The sequence below is a fragment of the Rhea americana genome, unplaced genomic scaffold (assembly GCF_003343005.1).
Source record: "Rhea americana isolate MKP2758 unplaced genomic scaffold, rheAme1 scaffold_120, whole genome shotgun sequence".
Taxonomy (NCBI): Eukaryota; Metazoa; Chordata; class Aves; order Rheiformes; family Rheidae; genus Rhea; species Rhea americana.
In genome coordinates, this window is record NW_028185262.1 from 2,544,687 (window position 1) to 2,571,787 (window position 27,101).

A 27,101-nucleotide genomic window follows, 5' to 3' on the forward strand; every position below is an offset into this window, starting at 1 on the left:
TTGGCGATAAATTAAATTCAAAATCCTGAGACAATTACGGCAAGCACTTGTCATGGGAAGCGACATTTTAGAATTATATTTCCCYTTTAAAGTAGTTTAACATTGAGAAATGTGGAAGCACACAGACAGTTTTGATACAAGCCAGCTCAGTATGCTGTAGTTGAGAACTGCAAATCTAATTGAAAAGGTTGAATCGCRTGAAATGTGTATTTTTAAGAACACTTGCTAATTCTCTTTGTGATCATTATGTATAGTCTGCATGTCGGATGCATCACGCCTAATCATTTGAGTTAACTTAAGGTGAGAGTAGGTGTAACACTTCAGGAGTGTTTCATAGATAACTACTGTTCTTTTAATTAAATGCTGAGGTGTATTATGAACATACGAACACAACTACAGGTGCTTTTTAAACACAATACTTTATCTGAATTCTGTGAAAGTTGCTTCAGGTGAATATATTAAAAAAAATTACACAGTCTGGCAAAGGTTTTACTGTAATATTTTAACTTAACCCTTCAGGTGAGAATTTTTTTTAAAAAAGGGATATTACAGACTTGAATGTTCATAACCAAATAAAGAAAAATCTCTATTTTGGCTCTGTTCGTGGTAGAAGACTGTGCAGGTCTCCTGTGAGTTTCAGTTCCATTTTTGTGTTAGGGATGACAAGGCTGGAAGATTGCTTAGCTCGTGCAAGCTTATTCCCTCTGTCCATGGTTGGAGAAAATGGAAGATATACTGCCAGTATTGTATATGAAGTCACACAGAGTTTTTCAAAATGATCTAGACTAGTATTTTCAAATAGCAATTTCAAATTCTTTATTACTTGTTTATTTGAAACACTATTTATTTATTTATTTATTTATTTATTTATAAATCCTAAAAGGTTAGATGTTTTGTCACCTGTTGCAAACTGTGATGAAGCCAGAGAGGGGCGTAGGTTATAGTGGAAGAAAAAAAGGAGGGATTTGATTCAAGTCTCTGTAGTTTCAGCCTTCTAGAATACAAGCAGTCAAGTGACCAGAGGAGTAGGAGTTAATTGCTAAATTGTTTCTCTCCAGCCCATCTAGAATGGGTAGGATTGTCTAGGAGGTTGGGCTGAAAGGATAATGAATATGTATATTTGACAAAAGAAAAATTGAAACTCAAGTCCTAGTAACTGTTTAAAAGCCTTTTATGTCTGTTCTCACACTAGTTAAGATCACACTGAACTGTTTTGGTTCAGCCTTTTTAGCGAGGGATTTTTTCCTACATATACAAACCTCCTGATCTCCTTTCTCATAATGCCCTGTAGATTGTTTGAAAGTACACAGACATTGATGTGGTACTTGATTTGAAAAGTGCTAAAACAATAGCTTGTTATAATCTGGAAAAGGGTGTATCTTTTGGTTTTGGTGAGCAGCCAAAGGTCCAGGAACCCAAACAGTATTTGTGGCAGTGAAGCTCATGGCCACTGTTATTTGTATAATTACGATTTCAAGAAAGAATACAATTTTTGATGTTTCCCAGAAGCTTTGTACCTGCTAGATTTTTTCCCTTTGTTTTTCTGTGTTTGGAAAGGATAAACAGTCTATATGTTCTTTGTGCTCATTCTTTGCTGACTTATTTGGAGTGCTTTTATATTCTAGCTACTGAAGATTTTAGTTTACGCAGTAGACTTCATCTACTACTRCTCCTTGATTCTGATACAAGTTTCTGTAGCTTCTGTCCCATCTTTCCTATGCTGAATTTACCTTCTTTCTTTTGTACAGTCTTCTCTCAGTATTGCTTGCTTCAGTGATGTTGGGAAGACGTATATAAAGATTAGTCTGAAGCCAAGTATTAGACGCTTCCTATAGGGTGGCAGGCTTTGTAGAAAAGGAAACAATGAAACAGATTTCATTTCCCCTTCTTTGAGGCACCTGAGGCACACAAGCAAGCTGATATTTTCAGTGTTACAAGTAGATAATTCTGTGATTAAAACTCATAAATCTTACTTCTCTATGCTACACAGAAAAGTCTGTCATAATTGACTTGCTCAAAATTGTGTAGCCTCTGAAATACTGAGAATAAAAACCAGATCTGCTGAGTCCCATCCTAAAATCTTCAGGTTTTGAACTCTCTTCATCAATGCTTGTTTATATTGGTTTCTTTCAGGAGCAGAATATAATGGGATGGGCAGGGATTAGAAGATAGGTTACTGAGGGATGTGTGCAGGTTAGAAACTTATTTGAGAACAGTTACAGATGCATAAGATAAAGCAAGCATGAATGGTGAGAATTGCACAGTAGCATTTGGCAAGAACCTTTCAATAGCTGTGGAATTGGTACTAAGAAAAGGGAGAGAGCAAAAAGGAAAACAGTTGATACAGATATTGGAGACCTAGTCTGCTATTTTTGTTTTTTTTTTGTCCATGTTCAGAGTGCAAGTCATTGTATAGTCATAAAGACTTACCAAAGAAATGATCTCTGGAACCGAGATTTCTGTGGAGAGTTCGGGTTTTGGATCTGAATTTTGAGGTTTCATCCCTTCTGTAATAAATGCTTTGCATAATTTGTATGTAGTCATGAGTCTTCCAAGAACTTATTGCATATTTAGGAGAGAGTTACTTTATTCTTGGCAAAAGCTATCATTATTTCCCCTATTAAAAGCTTAGTATCTAATGTAGAGAGTTCAGGCAAAGAGTGAATAGAACTCAAAAGAGTGAACATCTGTTGGTGTGAATGTATCAGGTAGCAACATAAGCACCTAACCAGAAAAAAAACTTGGTTTTACATAAACCAAAAAAAAGAAAAAATAGTAGGCAAAACCAAATCAGAAGCCAAAACGAAACCTTGTTAAGATATACTTAGCTTGTTAAGCTAAACTGGTTTGGTCTAATCAAACTCAACCAAGACTGATCCTTAAAAGCTTATTTCAATCTTCTCTTCCACTTGAGGACTCTTTCAAATAAGCAGTATAACAACAAGCTTCTTAGTGCCAAACTTTTTTTCTATTTTCACTTTCRAAGTATCTAGCAAGAGTTAAATTTTATGTTTAAATGCTGCCCTACTTTTTCTACAGTCATCGTAAGAGGTGGAATTCCAAGTTTTAGTGGCAGTTATACTAGCCTTATATTTAATAAACATGTAAATCCTTGCAGGAAAAATTTGAGGATGTTATCTTTTCTTTGTAATATGCATAGTTTAGATATTTTTCTATTACTTACTGTTTTACAGTGGTGGTTTACAAGATTTTCTTGTGCTCAGTGCTGTATAAATACACCATAAAGTTTTTTGATCTGGACTTTTTACAGTGAAATTCAAGCAAGTCAAAGAACTGAATGAAAAAATTTCATAGAAGGGGTAGAGAAAGAGTCATGGGGTTCCATCTACTATTTAATTTCTGATGGCTCCAGTGCTTGAGAGGAATACATTAAGTAAGCTGTGATGTGGGTATAGCTGTTGCTTTGCACGTTGCCTTTGGGTATTGCAGCACAGATGATGCAACTATCAACGTAATTGTGGCCATGATAATCTTAGTCTCATGAACAGAAATATAATTAGGTAAGGGGTTTAAACCTGTGTTAATTTTAAGTGATAGGAGTGTATTCTCCATCTGTTCATTTTCTACTTTGTGAATTGCGGACTCTTCTAGAAAAGGCAAGTCTCCTTAAAAGTGGGYGGGGAATCATGTGTAGCTTGGTGCTTGTGATGCACACATGCAATTAATTTTACTTCATTTTCTTTCTTACTCTTTCATCAATAGGTGACAAAGAAAGTCAAGTCTATGCAAATGTTCCATACTCCTGTGACTTATGCTATGCAGGGTGACAGAGTAGGCATCTGTGTGACCCAATTTGATCCCAAACTGCTGGAACGAGGTCTAATTTGCACTCCAGAATCACTTCACACTATCCATGCTGCTATCATTTCTCTGAAAAAAATYCAGTATTTTCGAGGAGCTCTTCAGACAAAGGCTAAGTTTCATATCACAGTTGGTCATGAAACAGTCATGGGAAGAGTGATGTTTTTCAGTCCAGCCCCTGCTGACTTCAATGAAGAAATTCAAGAAAATGTTTTTAATTTTGAAAAAGATTATCTTTATCAAGAGGAATACTTGTCAAAGGACTCAAAGACTTCAGAGGAGAACAAAGAAAATGATCAGTCAGAAGTCCAGCTCCCAAGGCAACAGTGGGCTCTRCTAGAGTTTGAAAAACCAGTCACTTGTCCTAAACTGTGCCTTGTGATCGGCTCCAAGCTGGATACGGATATTCATGCGAATACCTGCAGATTGGCATTTCATGGGGTACTGCTTCAAGGTATGGAAGACAAGAACTATGCAGAGACTTTCCTTCCAAAGCTGAAAGTGTACAAACTGAAGCACAAAGAAGGACAAGTGGAAAGGGTAAGCTGTCTTTTTAGTGCTATACGTGGGGAGGGGGAGYCTTCTGTTCCTCTAAAATGGCTACGTTGTTGTGCTACAGAATTTTCACCGTGTTGTATTTCAGAATCCTTGTATACGTCTTTCTTGTGTTTGTATGCCTAATACRTTGCCTCTTGTCTACTTGCAAAGTCAGAAATCATTGTTTAAGTGTGACTAGTCTATTCAGCTTGGAGTGTTAAGTAATTTGATGTTATTGTCATTGGTTCTTTTGGTGTCTAGCCATTATATGTTAACTTGTTTGTATACCTTCATAAGTAGCTCATCTGTGCCCTTTCCAGTAGACAAAACCTATGGCTTTCCACTGACATGTATAGCACAGTTATTTTATAGTACACTGAAAAATGAAAATAAAAAGACAATGTAAAACAAATAGTAGGCAACACTAGGTTAAATAATGCAAAGAATGCTGTAGATATGTTATTTATCATGTTAAATATTTATGTTATTTCTATTATTATCTTATATGTGTGTTTTCACATTTGATTAAATCAAAGCCTCTATTACTACCTTATTTAAAGAGGCAGAAAAAAGAATTTCCTACAAGATGTCTTGGAGAGATCAAGCCTATGACATGGTTGAACTTGGATACTTGGTTAATGTATGTTTTTTTGTGTGTTTTGCAGGTGATAATCAGGTATGTTTTAAGTGCTTTATCCACCTCATTGTGATGGAAAATAGAAGAGTTAGGGTCTGGAGTAAAACTTAATTGGGGCATCTGGTGGTGAAATATTTCATAATGAATGGTACAACTGGAATGGAAGGAAATGTAAAATATATAAAGTAGTTACCCCTAAATGAACAGAGTTAGTGTAAATTTAAACTAATGTGTACTTGATGTGTTAGTGTGATACGTAATTCCTTTGTACTTTATTAATTTCTGAGTAAGGAGTTACTAATCTTGATTTTTCCTGATCAAAAACCTGCTCATCTGAACAAGACCTTGAGCATTCTTGCCTCTGTTTTTTTGAAATACATGAGGTTGTGTTGATTATTGCATAGTATCTGGCCTTCACTAAAGAAAACTAAACACTCATCAAAACACTCAGCTTGTCAGATTTGCAATTTGTAATGCAGGCTTCTTAAATACCTTTTTGCTGGTTTATTTCACTAATTTAATAGTAAAAAATAATYAAGTTCCCTGCTAGGGCATGGTTTTGAATTAGTAATATTCCTTTCTTAGATCCCTGCTGTATTAATTGATTAAACAGACAATTCATATTTTCCCCCTTTTCTTTCAGAGGCTACTAGAGTTTAGCTTTTACTTTCTTCCATGTAYGGGATTTCTCCTTTACATTTCCATTACTGACCTTGGAAGCCATTCTTTACAAAGGAACTGGAGTTTTGTGTTGTTTCTGGATGCCAGTTCTGGCACTAGGAAGTGAAGTAATTAAGAGAGGAGGATAGCTGCAGTTTTCTGAAAATACTATCTTTATTAAGATGGGCTACAGGGGATACCGAGAATCAATATCACTTGATATTGTTAAAATCTTGGTAGARGGTGTATTGTTTCCTTTGTTTGAGACCTAACTACCCTTATATTTGACTGGATGGTGATGTTGAACCAGAATAACAGACCAAAGTATTCTGTCCTCTTTGTCTAAACTTCTTTGATTTAATGTGAATATCTACAAAATCTGCTAATTTTTGTTTTRTTAAATGATATTCTTCATGTTGTTATATTTTATTCGTGTATAGTGCTCTCTGAACTCTTGAAACATTTGCGTTCTTCTTCAGTAAGATTGTCATTTGCGCATGGCCCGTGCTGCTAATATCCAGAGACCTAGCTTGTCAGCTCTTTGTTTCTCTGTGGCCATTAGGAATATGAAGGAGAACAAAACTATGTGAAGTATTGAGACCCATGCTGTTTAGTGTGTGTTTATTTTTTGTTTAACTGAAATGAACTAGTCTCAGGTTGTTTCTTTATTTTTGCTACCAATGCATGGCACTTCTGTACAGGAGTTAAAAACTTGCAGAACGCTAACTGTGTGAATGGGATTTGTCTGATTGGGTTAACTGACTTTGTAGTTAGCCTTGGTCGTACTTTTAAAATTGTTTTCATTTAGTGCTATTTTCAAATCCATTGCCAATTTACTTCCACTTATTCTACTGCTGATTTTATTCTGTAAATAAATTATTAATGTTAAACTAATTATTCAAGTATTGCTTTCCTGTCTGGAAAATAACTGATGAATGTGTGTTATTTAACAGACATAGTAATTTATTAGGCCATTATATTTTTGTAAGCTGTTTTGATATACTCCCATGCTTTTTAAAATATGAAACTCTGAAGATTGTTATTTTATCCTTTCTTTAACTGTGRTACAGCAGGCACTAAATAAAGACCTTGATCACTCTCAATAGAAATACTAATTGGCTGTGTAAATGAGTGGCTGACATCAGATCATCATTCCACCTGCAGAGTTAGATTTGTTCTCACATCTTGCTCTTGTGGAACTGTAGGTAATGCAGAGTTAGTACCTGATGTCTACCAGAGGGGTCTTCCAGTGAATGTTACTATAGCAGAAGTTCACAATGTGAAGTCAGAGGGGCATGCAGGGACTTGAGAGAGTTGATGGGAAGAGAATGGTGCCAGTTTTAAAAGGCCTGCTGGAGAAGTACTTACAGCACTTACTGAGGTAGCTACTATTGAATCCTTGCTTTTGCAGAGCAGAGAGCAGCAGGAACAATTGGGTGGTACAATGGCTTTTTTTAGTACACAGTCACTAGCTAATAGAAAATCTGAATCAGATGGTCCCACCCTGCTGCTGATGGATGGCTGAAGATTAGGATCACTGAATTTAGGGTGTCTGTTCTTGGCACTGATACAGGAAAATTTCATTCTCTGCTGGGCAAGGAAGTTCCCCCCCCTCCACCTCCTTTGGGAGGTGTAAAAAGTAATAATTAAAAAATGTAGGGGTTAGGTTTAGCTCAGTTGGTTAGAGCATGGTGCTGCCAATGCCAAGCTTGTGGCATGGTGCTGCCAATGCCAAGCTTGTGGGTTCAGTCCCCATACGGGCTATACGCTGAGGGTTGGACTAGATGATCTCCAGAGGTCCCTTCCAACCTTACCATTCTGTGATTCTGCTTTCATAAGAAGTGAACTTTTCCTCTAGAGAATACTACTGGGGAAGATTAGTTTCATAGCTTCCTGTGAAGGGGTGGGGGAGAGGGTGACAGGGGGCATGTACCTTCCACCTTCCCAGTTTCAGTACAGGTTGGAAATATACTCTCATAGTGGGGCTGTAGTGGAGTATAGTAGTAGCCCTTTGTAGAATATTGCGCTTAATCTGATGTGGGCTCTCCCAAACCCCCTTCTTACTGCTAAAATTTAAATTCCCTGCAGTTTAACTGCCAGTTTGCCCAGGAGCAGTAAGGTATTTATAGTTTGGCTTTGTGTTCCTATTCTGATTAATTTGGGAGGACTGATGAAATAGAAAGAATTGTAAATTCATAAAGTTTCACCATCACAGTACTTTTCCTTTTGTACCCCCTCTGGGGGTGTGTCCTCACTCCCCCACCTGCTGTGGGTTTTTTTTTTTTTCTTTTTTTTTTTTTTTTTTTTTAAGTAAAAGAGCATTTTTTTTTCTCAAAGTTTTCTTTGGCTCCCTAAAGGCAAGTGTGACATTTTCTACTGTTTCATGTAGAAATCAAATCCATGTTTTAAAAAGTAAAAATCATACATAAACTGGCAGATGATCTTGAATTCATACATTTTACTGAAAAATAACACATAAGCTTACTAGCTTTTCTCATCTGTTTTCTCATGCTGGTAACTTCTACAAAAATCCACGTACCCTTCAACATCTTTTCTACTACTCAGTTTCCTTTTCATATTTTGATGTTTCAATGCTATGAGAGAGCAGAGCGCTGAAAGAGAATTAAATACTTCTGTTATTCACCAGGATTTTCAGATTTACCTGTCTGTAGTATATCCTTTAGCCTCTTCTTTGCCATCATTGCTCATTTATTTGCTAACAYTTTTTTGTTGTTGTTCTTTAGTATTTACTACTGCCATATCTGAGCGATTTGCTTTTAAAACATATTTGTAATCTGCCTTTTGGTGAAGTTGATCACTGATATCTGAATCTCTGCATAGTACAGAAAACTTGCTTCAAAGCAGGATGGAGAATATTATTTTAGGTTTGTACAGATACTGGAATTGCATCATGGTTATGAGGAAGTTGCATGATTCAAACTGGAGTTGTAGCTTTAGCTGCTGTGTTCAAATTGTTACCTAAATGTGTGGATGCTTCTCTTTTGCTTTAATGCAGATTTTGGAGTTAGGGTAAATCTATAGGAGTTATTTTTAAGGTAAATCAAAATATGCCACCTTCTGAAGTAAGAGGGCCTCTGCAAAGGTTTGTCTGCTGAACTTGATTTTGAAATGATGTAGGACACTAGTCCAGCTTCCTCATACAGAAAGGACTTCAGAGATGGGAGAAATGCAATGGAAGGAAGTTTCTGTCAAGTTCATCTTTCTTGTATAATTATGTGGAAGGGGGGGGACTGTGGCCCTCTGGACAGTTCTTCTTTTTGCAAAACCTTCTTGGCTGCCTGGCAAATGTATTTTCAGTAGGGAAAAGAGCTAGGCTGGCAACAAGTGGCTTCTACTGATAAAAAGGTAAAAGCAGGGCTGAAAGTGCTCTTACAAACACTAGTGTTGCTTCAGAAGAATGATGCAGCAGTGTGAAATAATGGGAAGTGAGATGCTGTGAGGACTGCCGAGTAAAGGATCATGAACGAACAACTTTGGCACTCTTTGCTGACATCCTTGGCCTTCTGAATCAGAGTATGAKGTTTGAGAATGTGGGCTTGCTAAACTGTAGCAGATTAGCAGCCTCTGGAGTCAGATGCTTGCAAATTGTAAAGGTAAACAGTAACTATTGTCTCTTGTCCTRTTGGACTTCTGAAGATAGCCTCCTCGCAAAGCAGTTGCCCCCAGTTTGATGGGGGAAGAGAAGCTTGCATTAATTCTAGCACCACCTCTGGAATATCTCCCTATCAGAATTTCACCTCTAAACAGCATTGCAGCTTAACTCACATCTGACTTACGACACAGTTATTCAGTTCCTAGGATAAATCCTTTATATTTGCTATGCTAGTGGTGNTTTTTTTTTCTGTGGACTTTTGGCTTCAGCTTCAACTGAAGGTTGAGCTGCAGAAGCATATCATGCTTTCCTGCATGACTCAGATATTCTGCCTGTTTTGAAATTGTTTGTACAAGCAGGATTTATCTTGGGATGGTTGTCACAGGGTCCTATTGTGGAGGATGTTCATAAATCAGTCACTCTGTGGTAGAAACAAAAGGAGAAGGAAAACTCTCTGCCTTGTTTGCATAGCACAAGCTGCACCTTCTGCACTTCAAGCTTGTTTAGTGAAAATACATGCATACCTCAGCTACAATTGTTTCCCATTTTAAGTTTAATAGAATGTTTTCCTATGATAATGGACTTGTCTTTTATAAAGATGCTGAAGAATTACTACTTTTTCTGTATAACTCTGACATCAAAAAGAGAATTAATTCTCTCCATCTAGTTCCAAGGTGTTTCTCATTTGCCTTGCTTTTAGGCTTTGCTTATTTGATGGGAATCAAGCTGCACCTGTTTCCTCAGCAGTTTCCTTCCATGTGTCATGGTCATGAGATGTCCTAGTTTTACTCACATCCATKCTGTTCCTAAATTCTGTGGGTTGCTGGATGGTGAGTTTTCTTATCAAATTCGTACTCAGAGGGGGAGAGTGTAGCTCTGTTTGACCATTGTGTAGCTAGCATGCTCAGTTTTTAGAGGAGAGTAGTATCACTTATTGCTTAATAATAGTATTTTAGTAATTGCTGAAATATTGGTGTGATTGAAGTGTGCCCAAGGAAAAAAATGTTGTTGTAGAAGTGAGATGTGAAAGCAGAGGGAGTTATCAAGACTTTTATCAGAGCGATAGAGCATCTCTTCTGAAGCCTGAATGGAAGAGAAAAAGCCTGTCTTTCAACATCTTTTTTTTTTTTTTTTTTTTTTTTTTTTAAAGAAGACTTTTGGTTTTCCCCTTTCTTACAGTAGGATAGCAAGAGGTATGTAAGAGCAAGTGCACTTCATAACTGGTCAAATGGAAGGTTTTTGTCACCATTATTTAACAGATCTTTCTGATCTTCCTGAAAGGAATTGAGATGATGTGGAAACAGATAGTGGTAAGTGACCAGTTTAGGAAGTTTATGAGAAAACATTGTTTTTTTAATTTTCTCTATCACCAGTGACCCAGACTGTTCTTTAGAGGTTTGGCATTTATCAGCAGGCATTTTGAAATGTAGAAGTTGTAAAAATGCCATTTTTTAATACTCAATTTGTGCTTAATTTTCAGCTATATTTCCTCTCAATTCTTTGTGGTATTTTGTGTGTGAAAATAGCAACATTTAATTTACAGAATATGGTTTGAGTTTACATTAGCTCCACCACACATTTAACCAGACAAACTACTAACGTAGGTTATGAGGGAGAAAGAACTCTCCCATGATTGAAGAAGATCCGACATAAGGAATGAGACCAGACTTCCAGGAAAGTTTTCTTTGCTTTAAGAGGCAGTTGGTTAATAGGAAGGTAGCTGAGTGTTTCTTTCTGAAAAGACTGCTGAGTAGAGGATCATTTTGGCACTCTATCTCATTGACATTCTTTACAGGTATCTTCTCAGTAATATTAGAACCTGTTTCATGGAGTTGTGTCTGTGCACTACAAAGRTGTTTGCTACAGTTCTTTGTTTTCTTTTGCCTGTTTGGGGCTCCAAGGAGCAGTACCCCTGGGAATAAAGAGAAATACATTGTATGGATATCTGCGTAAGTAGTTAGAAACAAATACAAATGTTTTGCTGGCTTACTAGGGCTATTGCTTAGTCTGTTATTTTCTCACAGCTGTGCTGTAGTTTCCTAGTAGGATATGTGTTAATAAGTAACACACTGCATCAGCCGGGCAATGACACTTTCTGAAGACAAAATCTAGGCGACTGATGCAGTGTGTAGACTAATATGGGCAAAGAGAGAGTGACTAACAAGACCAGACTGTACAGTGAAAACTAATTGGGTGTTGCCTGCCTGCAGGCACTGGCAGTGACCTGGGCTGTCTGCAGAACCTTCCATGACTCCTGCTGGGAGAACTGGTGGATGTCACTCCATCTACTGTAAACATGCAGACGCCACAATTAATATTTTTCCTGCTTTGAAGTCTGAGCATGAGTTTGTTTGGTTCTGCTTGGCTGCTGATGGTATGCTAAATACTGTAATAATACAGAGATGAAGGTAATCAAGTGAATAACTAGTGAATGTGCTGTGCACTTCTAAAAAGCATTGTAAAATAGAAATATAAGAGATGCTTTTACTGGCTCTTGTTCTACTCTTGAATAAAAAGTTTTGTGAAACTTAGGAGGGGAAGGAAGGGCTATTATACTCATTAAAAAGAAATACCATTTCTGTTAAGCAGTACTGAGAAAAGGGTGGTGATATTTACTGACTGTCACAAAATGTGGATTAACAGTTTAATGAATTTGTCATAAAAATGTACCAGCCAAGTCACAGAATCTGGTTGCTTATATGAGAAGATTGGTATTTTGTTCACTCACCAACAAAAGAATGGCTTGTTCCTCATGACTGGGTAGCAGAATTTTGCAAGGTTTGAGTAACACCTATGGCTATTATTTATATTATTAAATTTAAAATGCAGACATGCTTTTGGGTCTTACAAGTGTATGGACAGCTGGTCTTGATTTTTCTGAGGTTGTGTAGGAGTCACCTGTGGGGGAATCAGTTTGTCAGCAAGACAACCAATATACCATTCTGTTTATTTGATACAAAAATAAATTAAGAATGTTACTTAGATTGCAAAATCAAGCATTTGAAAGTTAGGAAATGCCAGATTTACAGTTGCCTATGCAACATTAATTCTTTTCCCCTGTGCCTCTATCCTGTGCATTTAAAAAGACAGGATTCCTGTGAAATGTTTTTGGATGTGGTCATGTAAAGACTGTATCATGGGGCATATCAAAGAGGGGAAGAATTAAGGTTGTATGGACATCTGGCATTTCTTAAGTGCCCAGTTTTGCAACTTTAAATAACTTAGATTTTATATAAATTTAATTTCCTAGGCATTTTTGAAGTAAAAAGGTAAAGTAAAACTAAAACCATATATTATTGGACTATAACTATCCCTTTACTGTACACCTTCAGTAGGATTTGGATTACAAATATTCAGCAGTGTAGCGTGGAGTCGTGTTGCTTGCTATTGCTCACTGTATTAACCAAATAGCGTAAGGGGAAACTTACCTTAGGGAGAAGGTGGACTTTTGGGTTTAGGATAGTGGGCGTTAAGTCCCAACCTTAACTGTTCTTCTCAGCTACTTCCTTCCAAGTGCAAGATGGGCAGTGGATCCATGTACCAGGCTTGGAGAACATTAAGGGATGGGACATACTTTTTTTTTTTTTTGTATGTCTGTGTGCTATACTTGGAGGGGAGTGCAAGTCTGTGTCAAGAATCTGTTCTCTCCTCTCCCTTTCTATTAGTTCCTTCAGGCTGTCTTTGAAGGGCTATTCTGACTGCCTGTTTAAATTCCAGGGAGAATTCTGTAAGTCTGTTCTTTATTCCTTCCTGCTCTCCCCAAGTCATTTTGGAGCAGTCTCCTTTAGAAATATAAATTACTATCACTTGTTGACCTCCTGCAATATGGCCAGATTTATGCACTGTCCAAAAAGAAACTTGTTGCATCTCATTAATATTTTCTTACAGATATTTAGAATCTCAGAACCTGTGATTATTGCAGTTAAAATACTTGAAAATAGTTGATGCAAAYGTCTGAGTTTTCTTCAGTCACTGAGATACCACCAGAATCTTTCGGATACTCAGAATAACGGACTCTAAGTCATCAAATCTAGAATTTTTCTGTGTCATTCTTATAGGACAAGACTTCTGCATAACATCTCTACAGAACAGCCTTTTTCTTGTTTTATTCTTGGTTAGTAAACTCAGACTTTTAAATCTTTATTTGTATAGCACTTAAAACTGACGCTATCTGTTTTGGGGCTGGAGGTCCTAAACAGTAAATAGTAACAATCTGTAGCCTCTTCTTTTCCTCCCTGTATCTGTTGATGTTGCTTTTTCTTTCGTAAGAGGAACAGTACAGATCTGTTTAATAAAATTGTACGAGCAACCATTTTTTTCTCAAATGATAAAATGTATGTGCTCCTACCTAGTCTGTGCCATGAATTTAGTGCCTGTGGTTTCTTGGGAATTTTAAAGATTCGACCTCTGAGAAATTTTAATAGATATTGAACAAAACTTGTACTACAGACGTGTATAAGGAAGCCGGTGTGCAGTTTGTATTATGTGCATGCCTGGAGACACCAACTAGTATGTATAGTCCTTTTAAGATTTAAACAGTGTAATTGTGGTGTTCTTATTATTAATTGCCTTGACTTAAGAAAGGCTCCTTTCCACAGCTGAACTATTTTTAATCAGGCTATAGTGATGACAAAATACTTAGCAAAGGGAAGAGTGCTTATGACCACTCAGTAGAAATCCACAAATGGAATTGCACAGAAAAGCAAAGAAAGGAAGATGATTTGGACTTGTTTAGGGTGTGGGAAGCAGCTATATACAAGTGAAAARATAAAGTGGGAGAAGACCAGGGCTATAATGTACAACAGTAAGGTTGGAAGGGGCTTCTGGAGATCATCTAGTCCAACCTCTCTGCTCAGCAGGGTCACCTAGAGCRTGTTAGGYGGGGTTGCGTCCAGGTAGGCCTTGAAGATCTCCAGAGAAGGAGACTCCACAACCTCTCTGGGCAGCCTGTACCAGTGCTCCGTCACTCTCACAGTGAAGAAATTCCCCTTGACGTTCAGGCGGAACTTCCTGTGGTTCAGTTTCTGCCTGTTGCCTCTTGTCCTGTCACATGGGACAGCTGAAAAGAGTTTTACAAGGAGCATGGGCCAAGAGGAGATGGGGCAGACATCTGAAAACCAAGTGGAGTTATGTGCAGGTGTCTGTGATAGCTCCTTACTCTATTAGAATGGCAGTAATAAGAGACAAATTAGTGAAGGAAATAAACTTATTTTGTTTGKTTTTTTTTGTTTCCTTCCTCCTGGATGGATGTGCAAAGGCAGAAGTTTATAGATGGTTGTTGGCTGGGAAGATGAGAGTATCTTTAGAGCCCCACACAAAAATGAAAACTTGTAGTGCATGATGGAATTCCAAACTGAAAAATCTTTAATGCTTTCTTTTATGCTGATGTACGCTCTTGAAGAAATTACCGTGCTAACCAAATCATTCTTTGTATCAAATCATTCACCTAGGCTGCAGTAACAAACTTAAGTCAGAGCCATATTTGGAGAATCAAAAGAAACCCCACAAAGCCAATTGCTGGTGAAAACCTGTCAGTTCCTTTGTCCTTCATCCCCTTGGGACTCCACATACGGTCATTTTTTTTCAACACGTAAGCCCACGTTTTTAAAAAGGAGAATAGTAATTTGCAACATCCAAAATATTCCCACTTCTGACACAGAAATGAAATGTATTAAACGGTTTTCTTGAAATAAACGATCTCTCATTGACAGTGAGATGAAGTATGTTTTGTAAAGTACAAAAAAGTAATGAAAATACTTTGCATCTTTCGTACTATTATTAGGTTGTTTTTTTCCATACTGTTGTTCTCTGCTTTGGTTCCAATGGACCTTTTTTCAGTTTGTCCAGAATATTACTGAGATCTATTTTTATCATTTATTTTAGTTCTGTTTGGTTTATTTCTAATTTTAAACAACATAATTTTAGGTTAAAATGGAAAAGACGATTCTGTGTCTCCTAATACTTGAAATCCAGTATTTTTATTTTTGGTCTCTAATTTTCTTATTTCCCATCTCTCATTTTGGCTCCAGTCTGTTTCCTCCTGTGTGTTTTTTGTTGTTGTTGTTGTTCTGATCCCTTTGTTTTTTCTACAGATGGGTTTAAAATATGGAGTTCTCCCTCAAAATTTGTGTGATGACTTGTTTGAGAGGGTGTTCAGATGACTGTTCAGTAACTTCTAAGTCACCTTGAAAATGAGAGTGGTTTAACAGGCCAGATAGTGTAGTTTGCTATTCTTGCAAATTATTCTTGCCAATGTTAAATGGAGAGTGTAGGCTGGCTAATCTTTTGTTGAAAACTGCTTAATATTAGCAAAAGTGTTATGTGCTAGAAGCATGTGCATCACCTATGGCAATAAACTACTTTTTACTTTTTTCCTGCAAACACAAAAGCCAAGTGGGAAGGGATATTTCATAAACCCAGTGCTATTGTGTCCTCTGGTCTAAGCCATAAAACAAGAGTAACGGAGATGTTCCCTTTGAACTTGAAATCCCTTTCTAAGCTGCTGATCTAACCTCAGTGAGAGAGGGAGACGATACCAGCCAGAAAAATTTCTCTTTTGGTTATTTCCCTCCCACTCTCCCCCCCCCCCTTTTTTTTTTTAAGTTCTTAAGTGAGTTTGCTGCACTTCTGCCCATAAATTTAAAAAAATATTATCGTAATGTAGGTCAGTGAACTGAAACGCCACTGTACACCATGGAGGATTAAAGTCAGAGGCAGCCCTCTCCCACTCCCACTAGGTCATATGACAATATAAACAAGAAATGCAAGGAGCCTTCAGCTTTTTCTTGCCGTAATCCTTTGTTTATGCAGCACTTAAACTGACTTTTGGGGTCGTCTCTGTCTGGCATTAAAGCCCTAAAGTTTTTTGAAGTTTCTCTGAAGTTAATAAAATTAGTCTGCCCTCATTGCTAGGCCCCTTGCTGTTGCTTCAGAACAGACTACGTATCCCTTACTGTCTTTCTGGCATTTGCCTTTTTAACTTAACAATATTTTATAACAAAAAAGAGTGTTTGAGAGAGAAAAGCAGAAAGATCTCCCAAAAGGCTATTCAACTAATATGCAAAGTGATTGCTGTTATAGATGTTCTCAGAACTCAAGAGATTAACTTAAAATATAGTGATTGGAGGTAAATTGCTGGTAAAGTAATTGGAAGTGTTGAGTTTCAGTTAGAGTGAGCAACATGCATTTCTGTGGCTTTCTACGAAGAAAGACAAAACAAAAATTAGATTTATTTTTATAAAACTCTTGTAGTAGAAAAGATGAGGACTCCTTCCTAGCAATTACCAGTGAGCTGTTGCCCCTTCACTCATTTTAGTGCAAAGAATCATCAGTTATTTTAATTATTGCTACACCAAGTATTCTCTCGTTATTTAGTTATCCTCAGGGATACATTCGTGAGAGGCCTCGCTAGTTCTTGCGGCCTCACTTACTCTTACTCTTTTTTTAATTTTGTTTTTTGGTGTAGTATTTAGTGTGAGGGACAGACACTGACACAACGATTTTGTTTCCAACTGCTACTCAAACAACTTGCTGTTTTCCTATTATCTTAGAGCTATCAAAAGCGTTTTTTTTCCTCCCCCATGAGTAGCCTTTTCAAATATCTTTTTAAATAATGTTGGTTTGGACAGAATGTTAACAGCTAGCTAGAGGCGGAATTTTCTTGAAAGTTAACCAGCCTAATGAAAGGAACAATGCAGATGACATCCTTGGCCCAGGATATGTGCAATTGCAGTGCTAGAAAAAGTATACAAGTGCAAGTCCCTAAAAAGAACATTTAAAAGGAATGTGGGGGTTTCTTTTTTGTTTTATTTTAAAACATAGAGTATGACATTTACATGATAATTTTTTTCTTATTATCATATATATATATATGTGTGTGTGTGTGTGTGTGTATTTTAATTTTAGGCTTACGTTGCCAGTTTACTCAGAGGTTGCATACTACATTTGTTCACACATTATTCTGATTTTTTTTTTCTGACAGACTTGTCAGAGAAGCTAAACTGAACCATGCTAGTATGACTATTTACCCTACAATTCAATTTTTTAATTAAGGTAAAGATGACTTTGAAGGCCTTGGGGGGAAGGTCTATATTGTAGTTTACAGTGTCTTCCTGCCCAAATTTGGGGAATAACTATGGAAATAATAGATTATGGAAAAGTCCTTACAGGAGTATAAGAGACCATTTGTATTTCAAATATAACACTGAGAAGCAAGAAGCTAGCAGTGGAGAAGCGGGATGTTCTGTTTTGAAATTTCTGCTTTAGAAATAAAAGATTTATAGGGAGAATTGGAAAAAAATGACAAGCTGTGGAGCGTATAAGTGCTTTTCAAGTCTGAATTAATACCTTTTGTTAGACTTACACTGCAGCCCCAAAGAAAGGCATATGTGCCTGAAAGTTTGTTTTCCCCTCCAACTATATCAGTTGCTCTAATAAAAGATATTATTCAGTTTCGAATTTAGGCCAGAGGTTGCCAAGCAGTGATACTACCATTAACAGTTCACAAGCTACTTCCAAGCAGTGTATGGAGGGAGGGAAGAAAAAAAAAAAAAAAAAGTGTGGGGGAAGAGAAAAGAGCTGTGACCTTTTGCAAAAAGGCAAGGAATGGATGTTTAGGCAGCAAATGCTGTCTGGACATCTGAATACTTCTGCCTATACTCTTGACTTTACGCAGCTGAGAGTTGCTTCTGCTGTTGTCGTCTCCATGTGAAAGAAGGAAAAAAAGGCTGTAGACATTTTTGTTCCCGCATGTGTGCGTGGTTTGGGGGATGCTGGTGCCGCAGTGTGCACTCTRTGGTACTATGTGACCCTTTCAAGAATGGTTATAGCTGAGCAAGTGAACCCTGTATAATTTAAACAGTTACAAGATTTGAATATATGATGCTAGATTTACTGCTGTGCTATGAACTGAGTCTTTTGGCATTAAAGTATGGGCATATCTATGTAACAAATTTAAAAATACAAAAGGATGCTGGGGATTTGAATGTGTGTGTAAAACTACTGTTTGTGGAAGAGGCTTCAGGGAAGGAGAGTAGCTTTTAATAAACYTGCAACTTTTTGGGTCATCATTTAAACTGAATAAAAGGAGTTTTCAAAATCTGTTGCACCTCTTGACCATTATTAGTAGTTATTTTGCTCTTTGAAATTCTTAATTTAACTAAAAATTGGTCCTAAGATATGAGGAAGAGAATAGCATCTTTTGCCAAAAAAAAAGAAATCACAAATTTAAATATTACCCCAGTATTTCTTCTGATAAGTAAATAAAGGCTCTTGCTGTAGCTGAGGTGGAGTAACTTCAGGTGTTAAGCATGCAAGGATATTCACACCTACAGGATTAGGCTCACTTGACTGCATCTCATGCTTTGTAATGCCTAAGGAAGGATAGTTTATCTTGTCTTACCTACCAACCTTGCTGCCTCTTGTTTCTGATAGCTTAATTAAGAATCCAAACTTGGAATGGTTCTTTCCACTGGGTTATAAACCTTGAAATTAAAATCCGATACAACTGTCATAAGGTTTTTAGTTTAACAAATCAATGTGTGTGTAAAGGTGACTATTTAAAAAGCTGTATTTAGATGCTGAGTTAATTCTGTCACCTCTTCGAAAGTGTAGCTGTTGGAACGCAGTTCTGGAGCTAACAGACAAGATGTTTGTATAGGTGTTAATGTGCTTGCTCTAGGGATAAGTAGTAGAATGCACTTTTTGTGTGCATTGGTACTTAAGTGCTTTCACAAAGATTTCAAAGTAAATAAGAGATTTTAATTAACTGATCTTTACAGCCCATTGAGACAGATTTCCCTTTTCCTATATGACAAAAAGGGAGATAAAAGCAGAAATATATTAATTCTTATAGTCTACTATAGTTCTGAACACAAATTGCCTTTAAAACTGAGATATTCTAGATGGCTAATCTAGTGCTCTTTGCTCATTAGAGGGTAAATGATTTTCCAAAGGCAGAGTGATAAAAGTCACCAAACTGTCTCCGAAGTATAATTTTTTTCCACTTTAGCTGTAGACTTACGAAGTCATATTTCTTTTGCAGGTGATAGATGATTACAGTGTGATTGGTCGTTCATTGTTTAAAAAGGAAACAAACATCCAAATTTTTGTGGGTCTAAAAGTCCGACTATCTACAGGAGAAGATGGAGTAATAGAAGGTGGCTTTGGACAAAGTGGCAAATTTAAAATCCGAATTCCAGGTAGGTGCTCATAATTTCAGTGAACAAATGCTAATCTGTGTCAAGTATAAAGGATGTTTCTATATCACAAGTCTGCCTGAATATTTCCAGTAGGTGCCTAAAGGTTGTAGTATCAGCTCATACCCATGGGGTTGGTGGATTGTGCCTCCTTTAATTGATGGTAGTTGTGACTTATGAGATTGAGTGGCCTGAAGCCACATCTGTGTATAAAAAAATTGCAGGTCTCAAAATGCTTAAGTATCAGTAACACAGGAATTATGCTGTACTCAGAAAAGTTTGTGGAAATCTCTCTGCTCTTAAAATATGTATGTTTTTCAACAGAGCCATCCTGAGAAAATGAAGTAAAACAAACCTGTGATTATTTTTACCAATAGCTACTTGTTAAATATAGCATTCTGTATGCAAGTTCCTTAGGTTGACTGTGTTCTACATGCTGTTATTACCAAACTTGCCTTCAAGCAAAAACTGCAAGCACTTTAGTGAATGATTTCTTTTTTTTCTTTCTTTTTTTTTTTTTTAGGGATCTCAGGGGGATTTTATGGCTTGTGTCCTTTGGTGTTGTAACTTTATGTAGTACTGTATTTTTCATCATTGATGAACTACTGCAAGGATTTCTGCCTCCTTAGCTTAGTGTGTGGGGAATGATGGGTTCTAGAGTTTCTAAGAACTGTCATTATTGTTGCTTTTTTCCTGTTAAGGCTGAAAAGCTATTCTGAGCCTCTGAAGAGCAATAATAACTGCTTTGTTTAATTCAGCTTGTACGATAATGTTCTAACAATACCAGTAGTATATGCTAGTAGTACTTTGCATTTCTCTATTGTCTCCAGCCAGGTTGTTAGTAGTTAGGTCGGTCTCTCTCTGGGCAGATGAGCAAAAATACTGTTGTTCAAGGGGAGAAAAAGAAGCATGATGTAGTATGACACCAAATAATCACATACCAATTGATGTGCAGAGAAAACTGGAAAAGTTTCCTGATTTCTTGCCAAAGATGGACTATTCTCCATTTAACTTCAGGCTTTTTGATGCAGAGGTATTAAATCTGGCCCCTAGCAAATAGTCTGTATTTCGACTCATCTGATGAGAATTTCTAACTAAGCAAAAGGCTCCATTTTTTTTATCCCAGTTGTAATAATTCCAGTTTTGTCACCAAATGGCAGACTTTGCAGGTAGCACTGAAAGCTTATTAGCAAATAGAGTGTATACTTAAAGAAAGAAATTGCAGTGGGTGCATGCACGTTTTTCATTTTTCTAATTGGAAGGGTTTTTAAGTGTTCACTAAGATAGGTAACTTCAGTAGGTGATGAAATAAYGTGTGAATGGACTGTACCACTGAAAAGGGTTCAGGCTGAAAATCAAGATGACGTCTTAAAAATGTAGTGTCGTTAGTAACGTTTGTTCTGTAGAGGCAGTGGACTGAGCAGCTGGCATATCTGCTGCTTATGTGGGAGATCTGCTTTTTAGCTTCTTGGTGAAAATGGCCATAGGAACTTAAAGTGAAGGCTAGTGTATACATTTTAATAAGCACTGTTGAAATGTTACCACTAGTTCCTGTTTATTATCTAGCAAGTATTGTTTGATGTTATGTCTGTTCTTGTGGTCTGCTTGAGCAATAGTTGTAGAAAAGAACTTTACTCAGAGCTTACTGAGTAAAGGACAGTAAAGTAGGAACAAAAATACAATGAAGGAGAACAGGAGGATGGTACTTACATTGCCATTTCCAAATTGTGGATTAAGCAAACCCATGAGACAGGCAGAAGCCTAATAAGGAGTAGTCTTTGTCACATTTGTCGATGTAAGAAGGAACAATAACTGTGAACCAGCAGTTCTGTTAAGAAAATAGCACATAAATTTAGAAAATGTCATTTTAGTTTGAAGGTCGAGTTAATGTAGAAAGAAATGATACATTTCACCAAGGTGTTCCTTATCTAAGCTTGCTTATGCTTTCCTGATGTTTAACAGTAGATCATGAAACAGAGGGTCCTTTGTGTCTGCTCTTCCAATGAGAATATTTGAATTTTAATTAAAATAATTGAATTTAGTATTTCTGTAAGGTAGGCAGAATAATGTAACTTAATTTTTCTTTAGCCTAGATCAAATTTGGGTGCTTTAGCCCTCTAGAAAGAAGAGGCAATAAGCAAAAATCAGCTCACACACAGTATTTAGCAAAGCACGATTAGCAAAGAAAAAAACCACAGAATCTGGAAGGGTCTAAATAACTGTTTCTTTAAGAGTTAAAAAGATTTGTGTGTAGGGGGAGGGCTATTGCTGTGGTGCTGTTTAAGTCAACTGCAGTTCACATTCCATTGTTAGGTCAGTGTTGCTTTTTTAATGCGTCTGCATCCTGTTTGTGGGTTTCTCATTTTTTTTTTTTTATTGAATTACCTGATCAGATTCTTCTTTCCATTCCCCACTATTCTTCGGCTTGGTTCCACTCATTTTCTGTTTTACAGACTTCTGTGAAGAATTCTTTATAATTTTTTTTGACTTTCTTTATTTCTCAGTGATTCCTTCACAAATATATTAACGAGTGGGAGGGAAGGAAAGGAAAGTGCAARTTAAACTGTCTCAAACTGCCTCAGCCTGTCAGTCAGTCTTATTTAAAACCAGTCCTAACCACTGGAATTGAATAGTTTGGGTAGTTAACCTTATGATAGCTGGGGTCCAGTGTTGTTTTTAGAGATTTGTTTCTAAAAAAAATCAAGTAGATGTATCAGAGACGTACCTTGATAGCTTGAGGTGAGAGTGAATCATGGCACACTGTGGTCTGTTACAGAGATTGTTCTGGCACTACTGCTGGTGGCAACTGCCTCTGGCACCATGGTTGCTTGCAAGAGGAAGTATTGGGGTTTGCATGTGTTATTCCTTTGTCATTTGGAAATGGCTTGTGTTTGACTATAGATTTCAGTTTGGGAACCTTGTGTTCCTTTTCGTGGGCTGAAACTTGGCAGACCTTGGAACTGGGATTGATAGAACACAGGATCTGTTTCTTTTTCTGGCACTGCTTATATGCAACAGTAATTCTCTGTATCCTCTCTGCTTTTCTGTTCTGTAAAATGGGGATAGTTGTTAYCTATTTTGGAAAAAAAAATAAATTCTGTGAAACCTCTGACTTGCATTTATTCCTGAATTTGAGTATTGATATGTTATGAAAAGGTTCAATTATTTTCCTTTAGAGTGTTTAAAAAAAAAAAAAAAAAGTGTGTCTAGAACATAGCATGCAATTGAAAGTTTCTCAGCCCCTGAAAGATGTCAGCAATTTGGAAGAAGTTCAGGAAGGAGCAACAGGAATGCTGAAGAGGCAGAGGGGATTGATTTATGAGGGAAAGAAGATGAAAAGAAATGCATGAAACTTGGCTAAATGATGTTTAAGTGGGAGATACGATTATCTGAAAGTACTTGAAGAGCATAATGGAGGGGAATCCCTTCGGGTGGTCTGAGGAGGTAGAACTAACGCTGATAGCATGATATAAAGCAAAGCAAAGTGTAGCCTGATTATTGAGAGATGTTACTTAGTGGATATTTGCCATCTTTGCACAGAAAGAAGCTGAAGTTTTGTTTTGAGAGTACTTATATGTAGATTAGTCTGGATGTTTGCTAGTGCCTGTTTCTTTTTTTTCTTTTTTTTTTTTTTAATTTCTCAGGGTGGTGGAAATTAGGAAAACAATATATTGTTCATATGGTTTCTGTTGTATTCAGGTAAACTTTTATTAGCTGAATGACACTACACTGTTTAGTGTCATTTAATTTAAACAGTATATATGCATGTGTATGTATGTGTGTGTGTATATATATGTGTATGTGTGCATTTGCTGGCAAATCTGCTATTCTCTAGGGCTAGGTTGTGGAGCTATTTGTGTTCTAAGAGAGGAAAAAGTTTCAAGATACATTACTCTAAAAAAGAGTTGGTTTTTAGACTGGTTGTATAATCAAATACATAAAAAGGAGGACTTAATCACAGAATGGTTGAGGTTGGAAGGGACCTCTGGAGACCATCCAGTCCAACCTCCTSCTCAAGCAGGGTCATCTTAATCTACTCTGTCAGCTCAGCTTGGTTTGCAAATTTGTAATCTGATTTAATGAGTCCAGTGATATCATTTAACACATTGGCGCTAGATACTCAAATTTCATTGGTTCTGACATGTTGTCTGTCTTGTGTTTAATTATTGTAAAATGTAGCAACTTTTAAAATCTAATTGGTATGTACGTGGTATCTCAGGCATAGTTCACTTTCCTTTCTGACTCTGCCTTTACCATCCAGTTGTTAGTAAAACATTCATCCTTTCTGTTGTGCTGTGGTGTGTTTGACTGCAATTTTTTCTTCTCTTTCTGAGCTCAATACAGTAAAAATTGCTATACATGAGATGTGTTAAAAAGCTACATTATTTCTTAGTACAGAAGAAGCAGTGCGTATCTAACATTCATAACAGTTCAGCATATTTCTGAATTGAGCAAATTTAAATGTAATAAAATGCACACTCTTCACAGGCAGAGCTACAAATGAGAAAATCAGGATGTGAGCTTTTTTACTTCAATATTGTTTGTACCTGTTCAGGATAACAGTAGTCTTAAGCTTCTTACAACAGCTGAAGGCAAATTTGTTTGTGACCATTCCAAGTGTTGCCACTTTTAAGTGTTCCATTTATAAGTGTTATTGCGTATGAGAGAGCAAGTCTGTTTTCACTGTGTCTACTTCTTGTCTTGGTAGAAGGGTTGAATGCATCATAAAAGTCTACTCTCAACTTACAGTGTGGAAGTTCCTTTTAGTTCAGGGGTCACAATGCCTCTGGGATCTTGCAGTGTTGGTATAAGATGATGTAAAGTGGCAAGAATTAACTAATGTGCTTTTGTTCTCAAGACTCRCACATTTTTATGTGAAATTAAGGGTAGAAATGTTAAGTACTTTTTTCCCTTTTCCTTAGTGTATTGTGGAGATGCTGTGGTATTTAGTGTGGTATTTCTGTATCTTGCTTGATTCATTAAATTGGATTCTGTGCTGACCTGTAAAGTTCCTAAGATAGAGAGGGAAAGCATTGATTCAAGAACTGTAGGTGAGCAGCATTGTTCTGCCTAATTTCAATCCCAGTTGAAAATTATGGGTTTAAAAGTTAGGCTCGTGTAAATTATTTCTTAGCATTCCACTTAAACAAGGAAATTGAATGAATAGAGTTTAAATAATACTAGGGAAATTGTAGTTGTGCAAAGATAGAAACATGCAATGGGAAAATAATTTTACATCCCATGGACTTCCATAATTTCTYTTTAGGATTATCTTAATTGTGTTGTACTTTCCTTTTATTCAAGGAGTGTGTCACTCTCTTTTGATGGCTCTCAGCTACTATATGCACACCAATGTAGGTAGCATTTGTAGAGTATTATTATGGCTTCTTTTAAACAACTATAGGAGATGAACTTTAGTTGATAGTAAGTGACTGCCATACTTAAAACTCTGTAATTTGGAGGGAAGTCCTTACAGATACCAGCAGGATTAAGGCAGTCTAAACTTTTTCATTGCACTGAGGATAATTAAACATTCTGTCACTAAACAGCATATTTTTTTGTGGGAGATCATTTGGAATTATTTTCTTGTGTTGTGCTAAAGTAAGATAATCTTTTTTTCTTCGGACAAATGAAATTTAGGCATGTTTAAAGTCCATGTTTGTCCAGTCTGTCTTCTCTTTTATTAGAAGAAAATAAAAAAATGTTGGCTTCAAGGATCTGGTAGGTTGCCATCCTTGTCGGTATCAGGTGAGACTGAGCAGGATTTCAGTCAGCAGGAGAGACGAAAGCCCAAAGGCAAAGAAATTTGTGTTTCTACATTTTATTTAAAAGCTGGAGATTAGCTCTGGTKGTTCTTTCACAATCTCTCTTCGCCTACTCTCTAAAACAAACAAAGCCTAAAATCCTTAAGGGGTACTTCACGCAAAAATCTCCTTCTGTCCTTTTTGTGAAAGTTGGCTAGTGTAGTGTGGACAGGAGCTGGGAGAAGATTGTTGCCAGGGAAGCATCACTTCCCTGTGTGATCCTCTCCTGAGTGGATTAGGCTGTAGTGATGTAAATCTCCTGTTGACTGTATAAGCATTAGGAATTTATATTGCATTTATATGAAGAACTTGAAGAGAAGGACTCATCTGCCTTTTAAGGGGTGGCATCCTGCAAGCCCATATTGACTTTTGGAGCTGAATATCCACTTTTCTTGACCTTAGAGTGTGGGTTGTTTTTTGTAGAATCAAAGCCAAGATTTGTGCATGTTCCTTTTAAATGAAAACAGAGGTCAAAGTAATGTTAATTTATTAACTGTTTCTCTTCCTCATCTGTAGTATTATCAGTAGATCTTAGTCTTGACAGTAAAAACTGAATTGTAGGAGTCTGTCTCTAAAGTTAGAGCATTGAAGAGTGATGTATGGATTGTAATGACTGGTTTGATAGGCAGCTTCATTGTATACTAGAATGAGTATTGTGCCCAGGGGAGGTTAAGACCCTGGATATCAAAATATAATTGAAGTATGTGTTAAGCAGGCTGCAGTTCTGGGATCAAGCAGACACTGATGATAGAAATATCAAGCACCTGGTGACACAGCAGTATTTATTGAGTGCCTATGGAGAAGAAAAAGGTCCAGGTGCTCTGTAAGCCCTTGGTTTGGGTGCAGTACAAGCTGCACAGTGATCTTGCTGGATTTTTATCTTCCTGTAGAACTAGTTAGTTTTGAGTAATTGAAAGGAATGAGATGAGCCAGCTTTTCTCCCCCAGTTCCCTTCCTGTCTGTGCAAAAGGAACTTCAGGAGAGTGTTCCTTGTTCAGCAAAAACACTTTGTATCCAAAAGATACCCTTCCCACAAGCAGCGCTAACTGCTGTAGTTGGAAGGACCTTTGGTATTCCCGCATCACTTGATGTACTCTCAATGTTTCTTCCCTACTCATCATACATACCATTGACTATGGCGCTCCCCTTGAAGCTGGTGTCACGAGTGATCTTCAGGAAGAATCATGGTACTCTGACTAATCGTTAGTTCATGGTAAAGAGCAGTATGCACTGAACCTTCTCCTTGCCCTGGATAGAGAAGCACCTTGTTCTCACAAAAGAGCGAGCTTACCAGCACAGCAAACTCAGGTCATATATATAAGATGTTTCTAAGCCATGAGGACTAGGTGCATAATTTAAACTAAGATATGTGCTCAGCTGCATGTTTTTTAGGATCTGGATTTTCAAAGGAAGTGCACTATCTTGAGATTTGTGGTAATGCTATTTATTATGACCCTACTTCTGTGTAGGGTCTCCTGTGGTCTTGCATCTTCCCAGTTAATCCAGGCTTTGTTATTTTGGTGGACTGTGAGTTGGAAGTTGCATTCCCTGACAGGAAAGAAACATCTCACATATTTAGGGCTGCTACTTTGCAGATTTTTGAATAATCAYGGCAGCAGCTGTAAGCTGCTTGGTCCTTGCTGCATGGTCTAGATCATTGATGGGGATGTGTCTGGTTATTGATGTGGCTAAGCAAGCTGCTGCGCTTTCAACTCATATTTGCCATCACATCACCACTAGCTTATYTAGTGACCTTTTCCAAATTATCAAGTATCTTGCAGCTTTATTTTGCTTTTGTGTAAACCACCCCATTAGGCCTTCATAAGCTTTGC

At 37.1% G+C, this 27,101-nt stretch overlaps 1 protein-coding gene across 2 annotated transcripts in view; it reads left to right on the plus strand.

Moving 5' to 3' along the window:
* Positions 1–27,101, plus strand: part of EEFSEC (eukaryotic elongation factor, selenocysteine-tRNA specific) — a 134,439-nt gene that overhangs the window by 73,786 nt on the left and 33,552 nt on the right. For both annotated transcript variants that reach the window (XM_085324457.1, XM_085324465.1), the window contains exons 5-6: positions 3,724–4,362; positions 19,312–19,468. In XM_085324457.1, the coding sequence (XP_085180583.1) occupies positions 3,724–4,362; positions 19,312–19,468 (796 nt within the window). The remainder of the gene's footprint in view (positions 1–3,723; positions 4,363–19,311; positions 19,469–27,101) is intronic.